The sequence below is a fragment of the Arachis hypogaea genome, chromosome 4 (assembly GCF_003086295.3).
Source record: "Arachis hypogaea cultivar Tifrunner chromosome 4, arahy.Tifrunner.gnm2.J5K5, whole genome shotgun sequence".
NCBI classification, from domain to species: Eukaryota; Viridiplantae; Streptophyta; class Magnoliopsida; order Fabales; family Fabaceae; genus Arachis; species Arachis hypogaea.
In genome coordinates this window covers 126,717,112-126,732,183 of record NC_092039.1, presented here as the reverse complement: position 1 = coordinate 126,732,183, position 15,072 = coordinate 126,717,112, and the positions used below count along the sequence as shown (strand labels likewise).

Sequence of the window (15,072 nt, the reverse complement as noted above, 5' to 3'; positions counted from 1 at the left end):
TAATTAGTTGATGAATAATATTTTCAGAAGTAATTTACCTTACCTTTCAATGCATTCAATGCATCCATCAATCCCTCCTTTACGAATCTGTCAAAATATTTTAATCTTTCTTTAACTCTTATGCTGCATTTGTTTCTCATAACAGGACAGGACAAGACACTGATAAATAAATAGAGATACAAAATTTTTTGTTTTTATATTCTGTTTGATGATAGACTGTGACAAATTATAAAAATCTAATTTATTCTCATCTTTTTGTCATTTAAAAAATTTGAGATAAAAAATATAATAATAAAAAATATAATTATGAAAAATTAACAAAAATAATTAAAAAAATAAAAAAATAAGTTGTGTCCTTTGTTAGTGTTTCTGTGTCCTTCTTATCAGAATAGACACAAAATATACTAATTCAGTGTCTCTGAACATATTGTCTCTATCCATATTTTTCTATCAAACATGATTTTGTATCTCTGTGTCCCTGTCTCAGTATCCTGTATCTGTAAACAAATGCAACCTTACATATACAGGCCTATATATACTTTTGTTTAAAATTTATTGTTTTGTAAAAATATATTTACTACATAATTTTTTAAAATTCTATTGATGCATGACAAATAAAAATTGAATATAAAAAAATCCAAAATAAAACTTAAGGGGAAAAAAAGAAGAAGAAGGAACAAGATGATCATAACATGTGGTTGAGTATTATTTGCGGAACTCACTTGTGATTCACTCAATGATGTTGATAGATAGTATTATATATAGTGTGTTATAAGTAAGAATATCAATCATAGGATCGTCCAATAATCAATAATGAGTCCCAAAATGACAAAATTAAAAGGTAAAGTAGTAGTAATAATAATAATATATATAACAACAATAATAATAATAATAATAATAATTAAGATGTCAAAACAAAAAGAAAAAAAGAAGAAAAATCCACAAAAGATGGAATGCCTTAATACACAAGTGATTATGCAACTTTGGAGGAGCCCACATTGGAATAAGGTGATCATTATATATTTGGGAGCTTGTAGAATGACAATATATATGTATATATATAATTAAAAATAATTAATTTTAAAATTTACTACTTAAAAATTTATCTAAACTTATAAATTTAATTAAATAACAGTAAACTTTTTTTTATATTATCAGCATACTAAAATTATATATATTAATTAAAAAGTTTAATTATTCTGTTAGTTCTTATAATTTTACTAAATTTTTAATTAAATTTTTGTACTTTTTTTTTTCTTTTCAATTAAGCCCCTACTGTGATAAAAACGATGGAATTAACGGAATATTCTATTAAGCAAAATGAGTATGTCTAACACTTGACTAAATATTCTGTATAATTTAACAGAATATTTTATTAATTTCAATATTTTTGTCACAGTAAAAACTTAGTTACAAAATCTGATATAATATAAGGACCTAATTAAAATATATATATGAAAATCTAATTAAAAATTCAATAAAATAGAAACTGACAATATAATTAAACCTAATTAAAATTAGAACTCATACACTAATCCCACTATTGTTGGCTGTTAACAAAACCAAATTAAAAGCCTGAGTTGGACAGTTTAATCAACTACCAACCCTAATATAAAATATCCACTCCATTATCATAATTAATACACATTATTATTATTATTATTAAAATTATTCCTCTCATATACCAAACTTAGGATTGAATAATAATTTCCTATCTTCATGAAAATCATTCTACCTTGCTCATAAAGGCAAGTAGCAACCTCAACATAATCCTATCTATTTAATTAGTCTCTCTTATATGATGATATACCTAGCTATATAGTCTATGCTTTGAGACATACATTACAAATTAAATTATAACTATACACTTAAACTTTTGGGGTTTGGGAGAAAAATATGAGAAAGAAAAATATGGAAAGATTAGTAGTTCTTCCATTCTCATTTGGATGTGCTTCTCATTCAAGTGTTCAATTAGGTGCACCCAAAAGACCAAAAGCTGATGATTCTTCAAAAGCCACTATTATTGTTCCAAGTAGCATACTCTCTCTCTCTCTCTCTCTCTACCTATCTTTGATTTATTGCTATCTATGTAATTTGAGATCTATAATTTTTCTATGTAAGGAAGAAAAGAAGGAGAAGATCATTGTCAAAGATCATCAAAGATCAAAGGGAAGATGATGATGAAGAGACTCAAACCTTCTTCTGGGTTTCTAGTTCTACCAAAGCCTAATGTTGCTGCTGGAATTCAGAGATTAATCAGAGGCATCAAGAGTTTGTCTCAATTATTTTGTGAGTTCATTATTTATTATTTATTATGATCTCTATTTTATTTGCATTTATTAGTTATTACTATGTATATTGTATATAACTTATAGTGGGATTTTTGCCTGTGGTATATAATTTTGACTATATATTATATAGATATATAAAAGGTGTTCTGCTCCTCTTCTCCAAATTTGTATATATAAAAAAAAAAACTAAGAAAATTTGTTCTTTCTTTAATCATTATTTATTCTTTAGTTTAATAAATGTATGTAATAATAATAAATAATATTTAGTATTTTTAAAAAATAATATAATGGTACTTTAGAAGGAAAAAATATATATCAAAATTTGCAACAAATTTTTGCGAAAAAATTTGCAGGTAACATTCGCAACTATTTTGTTGTTTTTTAGTCGTGACAGTTTTATTTAAGGTGAAAACTCAGGTGCAGTCAATTCCATGTGAAGTTGATAGCTGAAAGCCGTTAAATAATTTGAATTATTTAACTAAATTTTTATCTAATGGCTCTCAGTTATCAACTTCATGTGAAATCGACTGCATTTGAGTTTTCACCTTTATTTAATTACAAAATAAGATACTAAATTGTACCCACTTATTATTTGCATATCTATTTTGTTTCTCATTTTATAATATTACCACCTATCTTTTTTTTCTTTTTCACATTGAACACAATAAAATTAAAATTTATTTTATTATCGAAATTTCTCACTACTAAACCATTCTTATTGCCTTATTAAATTAGTTACATTCTCAGTCCAAACAAAAAAAAATTAGTTACATATCTCTTCAACCGACAAGCGAATATTTCTTAGGCATATTTAATTTCTTAATGTACAAAAGATGTTACGGTATATTCCATTTAAATATTATTATAATAACACACTTTGGTTGGTGGTTATAAACCTATAATCTATCAATTAGGTACAACGACCTTGAAAATGATTTAACAAGGATTTTTCAAACGCAAATATTTGTATATAAGTGTGTGTGTGTGTATCAAAAGTAGTTAAGAATTAAAATAACCTGAAAAGATAATTGTCAATTTACCTGAATATTATAGGAAAAATATCATTCAGTTTTAAGAATAATTAACAAGTGTTATAAAACACAGCCTTGATATTCTTTTAAGAAAAAAATGTACTAGTGATCTCTTTTCTACTTTTTTCTTTTTTTGACTAACTATTTAATTGTTAACTTTTTTTGTTTTTTACTGAAATGGGCTGGGCCGAAGCCACAATAAGATTAGTTTTGATTTAACAATTTGCATACAATGATTAGTCCATTTACACTTCAAAAAGAATTAGGATATTGACATAACTCTACCAAATCTTTGATGTGTATACTGTATATTGTATAGTATCTATTATCTAATGACTAAAAGTGAACCTTTTTAGAAAAAAAATAATTACACTTGAAAAGAATAATTAGTTAATACTATAGTTTATTGATTGTGGATAGCTATGTAAAAGAAAATACATCTCTTTAAAAAAAAAATACCGATAGAAATATAAGTAAAATTTATCTTAAACATTAAAAATAAAGTAAATAGTTAAATTTGTTTCTGAAAGGTCATTCGTTTTTTAAATTAATCTCAAAATATTTTTTAATCAAATTGGTCCTTTAAAAATTTTAAATTAATCACGTTAGTCTTTCTGTGATTTTTTTTGTTGACAGTGCCAAAATTTGTTAATATGGCACGTTAAGTAATACTACAACACACGTAGAATTCTTAATTGACTATTAGTATGATAAGTTTATGAAATCTTTCGAGAACTAATTTGACAATTTACTCATATTGAATCAAATTAAATATTAAAAATAATTTTAAAACATGACAAATATTAGAGACAAAGAATATATTTTATTATTTAAATTTTATATCATTGTTGTAATCTAATTTGTTGAATAATACTCTTTCATTTAATTTCAGTTTATAAAGAGGATGTTATTGAGGAGGAGGAGCCTGAGATGGAAATAGGTTATCCAACAGATGTGAAGCATGTGACACATATTGGACTTGATGGATCAACAACCACAATTAATAATAATAACAATAATAATAATAATATTGTGAAGAGTTGGGACAATAATAATCCTCCTAATGCACCTGAGTTCCTGTGTTTGTCTCCAATTTCAGTTAAGCAATTTGAGTTGGCCATGAATGCCCAAGCTCATCAACAATCTCTTGTTAATCATCCTTTCTCAAATAATTGTGATTGAAAAACTTCTTTAATTTGTTGGAAGGTTTTATTGATTGGCAATTTCCAAGTATTTAGTTTTCTTCTCTAATTGTAGATTAATGATATGATTATTATTAAAGGTTAAGTTTGGTTTCTAGGAGTTTAATTACTTACAAGTATATATATGCACAAAATGATGAAGATTCATCAATATTTGTAATCTCTTTGACTTTTTTTTGTTAAAAAGAAATTAACTACAAATTATTATTAGTTTTTATCAATTAAAAGTAAAAAAAGAAGATGATTAAGATTGATAATGCTCGCTTTTGTTTTGTGTAAATTTATTAACTCAACTATCCTTTACCTAGTTAAGGTGGATAAAAACGTTAATAACAAATTGTGGCTATTTTTTTTTTAAATATAAAGATGATAGTTATAATGTTAATATATTAAACTATTTAAAAAATTTTAATTATATTTTTATATAAAAATATTTTTACGTAGATAGTCACCGTATAATAATTACTCTCAACTGAACACGTAAATTAATTAAGATGGATCAGATCAAATAGTATTTTTGCAATGCTATATCTGTATACATAACCCAACAATAAAATAAAATAAAATAAAATAAGGTTTAATTCTATTGGTCCTTATAGTTTCATAAAATTTTTAATTAGGTTTTTATATATATATTTTTTTAATTGGGTCTCTGGACCAATTTTTTTTCAATTAAGTCCCTCTTAGTAGTAATTGGCTTAATTTTATAAGGACCCAACTAAAAAAAAAATTGGTACAAGGACCTAAATAAAAGAAAAAAAAAAGTGTAAGGATCCAATTAAAAAAAAACTTTTGGTGCAAGGACTCAATTAAAAGAAAAAAAAGTATAGGGACCTAATTGAAAATTTTGCGAAACTATAAGGACCAGTAGAGTAATTAAACCATAAAATAAAATATAAATAAAAAATTGTTATAATGATTAAATGATGGAAAATTATAGGATCATCATTTTTTTTGAAAAACGTTGAAAGCTCAGGATTGCATAGTATCATACCATTTTGACCAAAAAAAAAAACTCATTTTCTAATTTATCTGCAACTAACATTTCATTATCTTCCATGAGATTATTCACAGATTAAATGACCATGCTTAAGACATTTTCAATTTGATCAAAACTTTACCAGATTTAAGTATAGTTTCCCAATGTCCACTTTAATTTATTAGGGGCTTAAATAGAATTAATTAATTATTATAAGTAGTTAATCTGTTAATTAGTGCCTGTCGGTCGTATGTCATTCTCTTTTTAACATTGTGTTTGTCCAAATCACAACTTGTTCTTGTTTTGGATTCTCCCCACAATTATACTTATTTTTAATTTGGGGTTCCAAATTTTGTTGTTAATTGTCATGGTTACGTTAGAATAATAGACCACTAAACCGAAACAGCAGGCCCAGACCATTTTAAATAATTATAATAAATAAATAAGACCTCTCTGTTATGTAATATGTATGTTTTAATTTTAGTCTTTTATCGCCTTTTAAAATATCTAGAACTTAATGAGAAATTAATCATTATACTTGACGATGAATAAAAGCAAATTTGGTTGAATGTTAATGGAAGAAAGTAGATCAGTAATCTTTTTATTACTTAATACAAAACATCTTTACAAACTAAAGTAATAGAATAAATAGGTTTTTGAAAAAAAAAATCTGATAATTTTTTAATAAATTTGTAATAAATTTATAGATCCTTAGAAAAAATTATTATTAAATGTATAGGTCACATAACGAGATAAAGGATAAATATTCAAATAAAATATGTCCAACATTCAATTATTTAGACATCTATCAAATTAGAGTTATAAATTTTCAAATACTTATTTAATATCTTATTACGAGTTTAATCTTAATATATATATTACCAATAACAAAAAATATTTTACATAATTATCTAATCAGATTTATGTATTTAAATGATTTTTTAAATAATATATTTAAAATTAATTATTTTTTATTAAAATAATAATACATAATTAGTTATTTATATAAAAATAATGCATAAAAATTAAGTTCACCATTTCACTTAAAAATCTATAAGTTTATGTAAATTATTTAATTTTTTTTCAAAATTTATAAAATTTATAAAAATTTGTCAATGACTTGGTCAATAATTTATTTAAATATTAATCAAACTTTTATGTAACATTCAATTATTGAATTTTATAGTATTTTTAAAATTATAAGAACAGAATAATATATCTTTTATATATTGTCAGTATACAAAAATATATTATCTCGCATCCAAAATTTTAAAAAATATTATAAAATTTAATGATTGAATATTACACAAAAATTTGACCAATATCAAAAAAGAATAAAACTCTACATGTAAGTAAAATTTTTATCTAAGTATATCTAAGTTGTTGTAACAATTTTTTAAATTACACGCTCTTTTTCCATCTTCTTTTTAAATTCTTTCTCTTTCTCCTTTTCCTTCTTTTCCCTCTTCTATTTCTTTTTTTCTTCTTTTTTTTTGAATAGTTTTCGAAAGAAAAAGAAGAAGAGTAGTAGAGAAAAAGAAGCGTAGAAAGAAGAAAAAAAATGTGTGTAATGATTTTTTTTAATAAAAATAATTTTTGTTAGTATTAAATATATTTAAATAAATTTTAAAAAAAATACTTTGATGTGTAGTATGTTAAAAAAAAGGGAAAGTATGAGGAGTCAATAGAATACTCAACGGAGGTTTATGGAATATTAGAGATATAATTATTAGTGTTACTTTTTCCCATCAGCTGAAGCTTTTGGGATGAGTGGTATCATGATGTGGTATTAGAGTACTACATCCAAAAAGTCAAGAGTTCGATTTTTAGTGAACCCCAAAATTAATTTAATATTATTATCCTACAAATAGTCCATTGTCTCCGGCATCCTAAATAAAATTAACCTACTTTGGTTACTTAACGGTGATTCCAAAATAAACAAAATAAAACAGTAATAAAAAGAAAATCCCACGTGGCACAGAAGGACAACGCCGACATTTCTCACGTACCCAATTAGCTGTCGGTGGAGAACCAAAGCTTCCTTGCCTTCGCTCAAAGCCAGTCTGGAGTTCCCAACTTAACCCTCGAACACTTTCACCTCACCAACAGCTTATCCACCGTCCGATCAAATCCCAAACATGTTCGACGCTTAACCACCTCTAAATAACAAACAAACACCACACCCACTGAAACCCAAAGCTTCAGAGAAAGACCTTCCAGCTAACAAAGAACATAAATAATTAAAATAATTAAAAATTTCATTTTCTTATAATCTCTGACTCTCACATAACACATTCTCTTCTCTCTTTGTTCTAAACAGATCCGAGACGATGGAAGTGGCAAAACGACACGTCGTTGCGTTCTTCATCGTCGTTTTGGCTATTGTTTCAGTGAACGGCGATTTAGGCGACGATTCGAAGCTGAAGGTGAAGTACAAGCATGGCAAGAAGTACTGTGATCAAGGTTGGGAATGTCAAGGGTGGTCAATTTTCTGTTGTAACCTTACAATCACCGATTATTTCCAAACCTACCAGTTTGAGAACTTGTTCTCCAAGAGGAACATTCCTATGGTGGCTCATGCCGCTGGATTCTGGGATTACCACTCGTTCATCACTGCTGCTGCGTTGTTTGAGCCGTTAGGGTTTGGAACCACCGGGAATAGGACCACGCAGATGAAGGAGATTGCTGCATTCCTTGGACACGTTGGTGCCAAGACCTCATGTAAGTTCTTCTCTCTCAAAATGTGATTTTTTGTTATTCACATTTGCATGTGGATCCGGAAATGCTGAAAATTTGGGGAAAGGAATTTCAAACTTAAGTAGCATGTCGTGAATTCTGATTAGTACTAAACAAGAAATTGGAAAGTGGATTTTATTATTACTGTTATTGTTTTGGGATGTGCAATTGTGATGTTTGGTTTATGATTAGAACAAAAGCTAAGATTTTTCAACTTTGTGAAGTCTGTTACGTAGATCAATTACACTGTAGCCTTGTGTGGTCTAATTAGGGTGTTTGAAGGAAAACTAGAGTTAACAGTAGGTTTGTGGTGAAGAGAGTTTTAAATTTGATTAGTTTAGATTTTAGAAGAGCAATTTTGAGAGGTAAATATTGTTATGTTTATTGGAATTGTAGTGGAGGAAAAAGAGATCTGAAACTTTGAAATTGTGTGTGAATCGGGTTACTGCTGTCTGGTTTGGTTTTTGTGGTGGGATTGCATGTGTTCAAGGAATGGTTGATTGCAACCGATTTGGAATGGGATGGCGCTGAGTTTTCGTAATTCGGGGTGTTCATTTAGTGGCATCTACAGCTGCATTTTGTAGACTAGAAACCAATTAGGTTAGTTCCTCGGTCATTTGACTTGGATCTATGTTGCCGTGCTTGTATATGATGATGTGGATGATCTACTTGTATTCAAATTTGAACATTTGTTTCAATCATCTGATTATTCTCATAATGGTGTCTCCCAGGTGGTTATGGGGTGGCTACCGGAGGACCTTTGGCCTGGGGTCTTTGTTACAATCACGAAATGAGTCCAAGTCAGAAATACTGTGATGACTTCTACAAACTAACATACCCTTGTGCCCCCGGTGCTGAATACTACGGACGTGGTGCCATTCCTATTTACTGGTATTTATATTTCCTTCTTTTGGATATTGATGCCTTACTTTTCATTGACTTCCAAGTTGCTAGTCTTGAAAGTTTCTTTCTCATTCCTGAATCAATCCGATTATCATCAATCCCAAACTCCAAACTCGTCAAAAGACCGAAATCCATAAGGTTTTACTGGTATAGTGGTATCCTTGTCTAGTTTCTATCAACTGACAATCTGTGATCATGTTAAGTAAGCATGCGAAGATTTTGCTCGAAGATAAATTTCTGTTTTCTTTTAAAGATTTAACTATTTTGTGCGTATTCATTTAAATTTCTTATTGTTAGTTAACTAGATTTGCGAGGAGGAGTCTGGTTATTTTTCATTGAAGTCAGTTTAGCATAGCATGTGAAGGTTCTACTTAGTCATATTGTTAATGCAGGAACTACAATTATGGTGCTATCGGAGAAGGTATAAAGGCGGATCTACTTAACCATCCTGAATACATTGAGCAGAATGCAACCCTCGCCTTCCAGGCTGCAATCTATAGATGGATGACTCCTGTCAAGAAGGCACAACCCTCTGCCCACGACGTCTTCGTTGGCAATTGGAAGCCAACCAAGAACGACACCTTGGCGAAACGAACTCCCGGTTTCGGAGCCACAATGAACCTTCTCTATGGAGACAGTGTTTGCGGGCAAGGTGACATTGATCCAATGAACACTATCATTTCCCATTACCTCTATTACCTTGACCTTCTTGGTGTTGGCAGAGAGCAAGCTGGGCCTAATGAGGTTCTTTCATGCGCCGAGCAGGTTCCCTTCAACCCATCTTCCAAATCTTCATCATCTTAAATTAAAATTCATATATTTATCATTATTATTATTAGCATATGATATTGATGTGCCAATCCCTTTGAAAGTGGTTAAGTTAATAAGGGGTTCTCAAAAGGTTACTCATGGAATGCAATAATTTAAAACTGTGTGGCAGTGTGTGGATTCTTTATATAGCTTTTCCTGTTGCGTAGAAGCCAAGTCATTTGTAATATTATATACTTTGTGAAAAAATCTGTATCTGGTATATATCTACTTTATGGGCGATTTTGTTTTATACAAACTTTGGTTCATGATGTTGTAATGTAAATTTGTATGTTCAATTTTTTTCCCTTTTTCTTGATATCTCTATTCTGAATCTTTCTGCCTGGAAGCATATTAATGTACACAAAATGTCTTAACATGGACACGTTAGACCTTACCTCTGTTTTTTTTTCGGTCTTTTATTAGACCTTACCTAAAAGACTATTGTATTCACATTTAACAACTACACTTACAACAGGACCCATTTCCAGCTAAGGCTTAAAAGGCCAACAAGTAACCTTGTTAGTTGTCTTAACTCCTTGTTTTGTCTTTTTTGGGCCCAATGTAGGCACATACATTGATTTTAAAAGGTATATATACTCATGCCAATGAGCCTTGGCTCTAATGGCATTTCTCCCCCTCCCACCTCAAGGTTTAGGATTCAAACCCTAGAAAATGCAATTGAGGAAAAATGTGATGAAATATGTGAGGAGTGTGTGGGTGTGTTGTGTACTTAGGATTTTAAAAGGTATATATACTCGAACAAAAAAAAAAAAGGTATATATACATTTTCGTAATAATAGATGCAATTATACAAAACATGGAAAGTGTAACATAATAAATTATGTATGGATCAAAATATCACAATTGAATGAATTGATGCTGGTATGGCTACCACTAGTTTTTTAAAGTTTTTTGTTTTTTACTTTTTTTAAGTAGTTTATTGAAACTGGCTTTTAAAAGATAATTTTTTAAAAAGTGAAGTATTTATGTTTGACAAATTAGAAATAAATTTTTGCGTAAGTCATGATAATTGTGTCTGATAAAATAAATTTTAAAATTTAAATAGATCATAATAGACAAAAAGTATAATGATAATTTAAACATTTATTAATAAATAAAGTTATTTTTTTATTTTTATAGTTACAAACCAATTTTAAAAAGCACATTTTTACGAAAGCATTCTTAATTTTTAAAAATAATAAATACAAGTACATAATTTTTTTATTTACAAAACATAAAATAAGATGCTCTAAAGAATTTTACTAAATCAAACTTTACAATCAAGTATTATCTTTCCATAAATTCATGGAAAGCGAAAGCTGAAAATCGACAAATCTTATTAAATATATGACAAACTAATTACACTTGTACAACGCAACCAGCAGACAGCTCGATAATTAATTAATAATGCTAGACATGTTATTTTGTACATATATATAATAAACGAAAATGTTTGGTAACTAAAGAAAATCAACCAAAAACAGCCATAACATGCTTTATTTAGCATTCATTAATTGTTGCGACAATTAATAAATGCTAAATAAGGCAAGTTCTGGCTATTTTTTTTGTCTTCCTAGCATTATCCATAATAAAAAGGTGAAGTGTTCATCCTCATTTAAAGGTAACACATGATATGAGTGAGAATATTAAAAAAGGAGTCACATTAAGATCTGAAAAATAGTGAAACAAAATAATTGTAAACATGTCAAAGTATCTCAATTCGAAATACAAGATTTTGAGTGTTAATTCATTAATGTGAGTAAGAAAAATGTCTAATCTTACACGTTAGGGACCAATTCCAGCTACACTTAACACACCGACAAGTAACCTTGTCTATTGTCGTACGGTCTTTTTATTTCCATAAATGCATGCCTGTTAGTTGTTAGTATGACTTTAGGATCCCATTTCCTATTTTCCACTCAATAATGATCCATTGTCTATTCCTAAATCTTAAGGCTTTAATTACAAAAGATATTAGATTTGGGGCAAGTTACTTAAATAAATAGAATAGAAAAAATATTTACCCAAATGTGCAAAACTGGTTCTTATTACCTGCATGTGCAAAAAGCCATTTCTATGTAATCCGTGGCAACCCACCACGGTTTCAAAACGTGCATAAACCGTGACAGGTCCCAACGGATTATGGCCAAAAGATATAGAGTGTAAACCGTGGTAGGTCACCACGGTTTACTAAGGAGAGATGACGTGCATAAACCGTGGAGACTCCACGGTTTATAAAGAAACTTGTTTGCACATAAAACCTCGTGGGTCACCACGGTTTATGTGTGATAAATAATGGCCAGAAAACCTTGTTAATTTTATGTCCAATAGAAAATGAATTTATTAGCACAATAAATTTATGAGCAGAATCTTAAATTATGTCTTATCAACAACAGTTTTTTATAATAGAAAGAGTATAATAGAAAAAAAAATCAGATAATATTAAGAAAATGATTTTTATAGTGCTTAAAAAATTGATGTCTATTTACTAAAAAATAAAAATTAATATTTAATTTAAAATGATGAAATTTAATAAATTTAAAATATTTAAAATTTTTTATGTAAAATAAATTAAAAAAAAATTAGACTCCAATAATAAACATCATGAAATTTTTGGATTTTTTTCTATTATAAAATAAAAAAATATTTTTAAAAATAAATTACACAAACATTAATGTTTGGAATCTGTGTTTTTATTTTTTATTTTGAATTTTTATGAAGTTTTCAAAATCTTAGGCGAACTTATAAAAACTAGTCAAAAGTTCGTTTAAGCTTAAGGTGACCTCTCTCATTATATTCATCTTTATTTTTTCATTTATAAAATAAAGATTCATTACACTATAACATATTAATGAGTACAATAAAATAATTACTTGTTAATATTGGTATATTAATATTCATTAACATGCTTATTGATTAAATCTTTTATATAGATTTAATAAATTCACATATAAGTGTATATTGATACATTAGTATTTGTTAAATTTAAAATAAAAAATATTTATTATATTATAAGAATATTAATGAGTACTCTAAAAATTATTAATAAGTAATTATTTTATTATGTTCATTAATATTTTTTATAGTATAATAAATATTTAAATATAGTGTAAAATGAAAAATAGGGATAAACATAATAAAAAAATAATTGATAATACATGTAAAAATTTTATAGTATATATTAGTCAATAATACATAAAGAGAACGAAAAAATTTTATTATAAATATTCAATAGAAATAGATGATTTTTTTTTCTTTATAAAATGTACTATATAGTGTGTATTTATTAGGCTGCCTTTGTTTTCAACAACAAAATAGAATAAGACACTGAAAATAGGATAGGACAAGACACTGATGGACAGAGACACAAAATTTTGTGTTCTTGTAATTCTGCTTGGTGATAAACTTAAACAAATTATGAAAATCTAATTTATTCTCATTTTTTTCATTAAAAAAATTTGAGATAAAAAATATAATAATAAAAAATATAATTATAAAAAATTAACAAGAATAATAAAAAAAATAAAAAATAAGTTGTGTCTCTTGGACATAAAATTAACAAGGTTTTCTGGTCATTATTTACCACACATAAACCGTGGTGACCCACAAGGTTTTATGTGCAAACAAGTTTCTTCATAAACCGTGGTGACTCTCCACGGTTTATGCACGCCATCTCTCCTTAGTAAACCGTGGTGACCTACCACGGTTTACACTCTATATCTTTTGGCCATAATCCGTTGGGACCTGCCACGGTTTATGCACGTTTTGAAACCGTGGTGGGTTGCCACGGATTACATAGAAATGGCTTTTTGCACATGCAGGTAACAAGAACCAGTTTTGTACATTTGAGTAAATATTTTCTCTATTCTATTTATTTAAGTAACTTGCCCTTAGATTTGTTGTTTAAAGTTGCCTATAGCCCTACACAAACCCTTTTGCTTGATATATATTTAAATGTTATGATGCCTTTTAGTGTTTAATTGCCAATAAAAGTAAAATAGTTAATATTTATTTTAAAAATATAAAAATTAATAAATTTTAAAATTTATTATAAAAGATAAATTAGATAAAATATAGATATTAAGTGATAGATACTATAAAATTGACCATATTTAAATTCTTAGTTCCACTAATTATTTTTTTTGTGTCCAATAAGAATGATTTACTCCAAAATAGGATAGAGCATGCTTTATGTGGTTATTTTTTTAGTTATTGCAAAAGATTTGGTGTAATGCCTTAATATTCAAAGTGAGGGTGTTTTGCAAAATTTGTACGGTAGTATAATTTGCAAAGAGTGAATTGTCAGGAATAAATTTTGGCGGACATATTCATGAAGATAATACGTAAATGACGGATTCTATTTTTTTTAATATTTATATAATAATACGCAGAAAGTGTATTGTGTTATTTAATATTAAAGTGATAATACGCAGTCTACGTATTATGAATACACAAACTGCATATTGTGAATTCACAGATTGTGTATTGCCGTTAAATAAAAATTATAATTGAAGCACTATAAAAAGAGAATCGGTATTAGAGACATTTAAATATGTATTTAATTAAAAAAATATTTAATTTTAAATTATAAATATGTATTTTTATGTATTTAAATTTTATTCAAATTTAAATTTAAATGTTTAATTAAAACCAAAATATATTTAAAGTCAGATTTAAATTTAAAATATATTTAAATTCAAATTTAATATAATTAAAACTAAAATAAATTTAAAGTCAAATTTAAATACATATTTAAATATGTTTAAATTTAAATGTAATTATATAAACAAACCTGAAATATATATAGTAACGTCAAATTTACTTATATATATATATATATATATATATATATATATATATATATATTCAAAATATATTTAAATTCAAATATTAATATAAAATTAAAACTAAAATATATTTAAATATCTATTTAAATTTAAACTTTTTAAAATATAAATTAAAATCACAATTATATTTTATTTTTAGATTTAAATAACTTAAATAAAAAATTTTATTTAAATTTAAAATATATTTAATATTAATCACTAATTAACATCAACATCATTCATCTAAATACATAATAAAAGTGTAATCTTTATTTATGTATTTTTTTTACTATT

At 26.9% G+C, this 15,072-nt stretch overlaps 2 protein-coding genes across 2 annotated transcripts; both read left to right on the top strand.

The window, feature by feature from the left end:
* Nucleotides 1-1,656: 1,656 nt before the first annotated feature.
* LOC112744791 (CRIB domain-containing protein RIC4-like) lies at nt 1,657-4,573 on the top strand. Its single transcript, XM_072234036.1, has 3 exons — nt 1,657-2,032; nt 2,122-2,289; nt 4,215-4,573. The coding sequence occupies exons 1-3, from the start codon at nt 1,897-1,899 to the stop codon at nt 4,502-4,504; spliced, it is 594 nt and encodes a 197-aa protein (XP_072090137.1). The 5' UTR covers nt 1,657-1,896; the 3' UTR covers nt 4,505-4,573.
* A 2,855-nt stretch (nt 4,574-7,428) lies between these two features.
* Nucleotides 7,429-10,248, top strand: LOC112744790 (chitinase-like protein 1). The gene is made up of 3 exons (XM_072234035.1): nt 7,429-8,224; nt 8,971-9,130; nt 9,535-10,248. Exons 1-3 carry the CDS (start codon nt 7,834-7,836, stop codon nt 9,944-9,946), a joined length of 963 nt encoding a protein of 320 aa, XP_072090136.1. The 5' UTR covers nt 7,429-7,833; the 3' UTR covers nt 9,947-10,248.
* Nucleotides 10,249-15,072: the final 4,824 nt, after the last annotated feature.

Bases quoted from the DNA above. Each gene is read 5' to 3' on its own strand.
- LOC112744791 (XM_072234036.1), top strand. From the start codon at position 1,897: ATGAGAAAGAAAAATATGGAAAGATTAGTAGTTCTTCCATTCTCATTT. The intron at 2,033-2,121 runs GTAGCATACTCT...TTTCTATGTAAG, and splicing joins AGCCACTATTATTGTTCCAA to GAAGAAAAGAAGGAGAAGAT. The intron at 2,290-4,214 runs GTGAGTTCATTA...ATTTAATTTCAG, and splicing joins GAGTTTGTCTCAATTATTTT to TTTATAAAGAGGATGTTATT.
- LOC112744790 (XM_072234035.1), top strand. From the start codon at position 7,834: ATGGAAGTGGCAAAACGACACGTCGTTGCGTTCTTCATCGTCGTTTTG. The intron at 8,225-8,970 runs GTAAGTTCTTCT...GGTGTCTCCCAG, and splicing joins CGTTGGTGCCAAGACCTCAT to GTGGTTATGGGGTGGCTACC. The intron at 9,131-9,534 runs GTATTTATATTT...TTGTTAATGCAG, and splicing joins GGTGCCATTCCTATTTACTG to GAACTACAATTATGGTGCTA.